The following is a 1,633-nucleotide window of genomic DNA, read 5'->3' as shown; positions in this document are numbered from 1 at the left end:
GATTTTGCAATATGTGGTTAAAGTTTGATCAGGGTGTCACTTACCATCAAAGTTCAATACATTTTACAGTCCGTGATCTTTATCCGATTCCTTTCTCAAGCCACACAGGCTTATGATTGGCCACAATGTCAGTGAGGAGGCTTAATGATTACATCATAAAAAGAATTATTGAAGTACTTGGTGAGCCATATACTTATGAAATCAATGTGACTTGTTTTCACCGATGAAGACCCATCATCAGGCGCTTACCTACCACACCAGGACAGGGTGGACCTGGGAGTAGTACTGAGAACTGAAGGGGGTACACATTCCACATTCCCCCAAAACTCCAGAACTGGAGCCTTCCCAGCAGTTGTACTATATAGTCATACCCGGGACACTATGTACAGTCATGACTACACAATCCAACTGCGAAGTACAGAGGAACATTCCAATTTAGCTTAACTGTACGTCATGGCCATTCGTTTAACAGAGCGTCACCATGGCCAATTAACCTAGCATGTTTTTGGAATGTGGGAGGAAACCGGAGTACCCGGAGAAAACCCATGCATGCACAGGGAGAACATGCAAACTCCACACAGAGATGGCCGAGGGTGGAATTGAACCCCAAAAAGTTACCACTTCCACACATAATAGGAGGAGAACTCATTCATTCATTTTCTACCGCTTTTCCTCACGAGGGTCGCGGGGGTGCTGGAGCCTATCCCAGCTGTCTTCAGGCGAGAGGCGAGGTACACCCTGGACTGGTGGCCAGCCAATCACAGGGCACATATAGACAAACAACCATTCACACTCACATTCATACCTATGGACAATTTGGAGTCGCTAATTAACCTAGCATGTTTTTTTGGAATGGGGGAAAACCGGAGTACCCGGAGAAAACCCACGCATGCACGGGGAGAACATGCAAACTCCACACAGAGATGGCCGAGGGTGGAATTGAACCCTGGTCCCCTCCCCTGAGGTCTGCGCGCTAACCACTCATCCACCGTGCCGCCCTTTATCTAAATCAATTAATTTTTTTTTACATTGCATTCATGTATAAAATCAAGTGGTGTTAACAGATACTCTGAATTACTTTTTACACTACACTCACCAACACAACTTACAGTACTTCTGATGAATTACTAGTACTACTACGACAGTACCTGTCATTAACGAGTAGTAGTTGGGGTAGGATAAACTGGGGAAATCCGGCGTCATGTAGTCCACTTTCACGCCCCTGGAAACCAGCTCTTTAAATCCAGGTAGTGAGTCCAGGTGGTCCATGTAGTCATAACGGAAGCCGTCAATGAGAAAGACGAGTAAGGGATGGGGGGCCAGACTCTGCCGCCCCGCTGCGAGTATTAGCAGGGACACCAAGGCTAAAGTGGAGGATGCCATGTCTGCTCCCACGCGGAAGCACAGTGGAATTGTGAGGATAAAAACAGCTGACTGCGGGAATGCCTTCCTCATTGTAGGGGGCGGGTGGACCGATTCAATGGTCCACTGTGTCGATACCAAGGGTAGCAGTGGTATCGAATCAATACCAGTATGACCTGATTGATATTTTTTGTTTTTCCTCATCGTGTTTTGTTTTTGTTGTTGTTATATTTATAAATAAAGTCCTAAATTAGTGGAAATTAAGTCGAAA

At 45.9% G+C, this 1,633-nt stretch overlaps 1 protein-coding gene across 1 annotated transcript in view; it reads right to left on the bottom strand.

Moving 5' to 3' along the window:
- enpp6 (ectonucleotide pyrophosphatase/phosphodiesterase 6) overlaps positions 1-1,397 on the bottom strand; it is a 13,089-nt gene extending 11,692 nt beyond the window's left edge. The window contains exon 1 of the mRNA XM_058063519.2: positions 1,149-1,397. Within this exon, the coding sequence (XP_057919502.2) occupies positions 1,149-1,383 (235 nt within the window). The 5' untranslated portion in view covers positions 1,384-1,397. The remainder of the gene's footprint in view (positions 1-1,148) is intronic.
- Positions 1,398-1,633: the final 236 nt, after the last annotated feature.

This window comes from Doryrhamphus excisus, linkage group LG22, assembly GCF_037039965.1.
Source record: "Doryrhamphus excisus strain RoL-2023G ecotype Guam linkage group LG22, RoL_Dexc_Guam_v1.1, whole genome shotgun sequence".
Taxonomy (NCBI): Eukaryota; Metazoa; Chordata; class Actinopteri; order Syngnathiformes; family Syngnathidae; genus Doryrhamphus; species Doryrhamphus excisus.
Note: the sequence above shows the minus strand (reverse complement) of the source record. Positions and strands in the feature narration are given on the sequence as shown.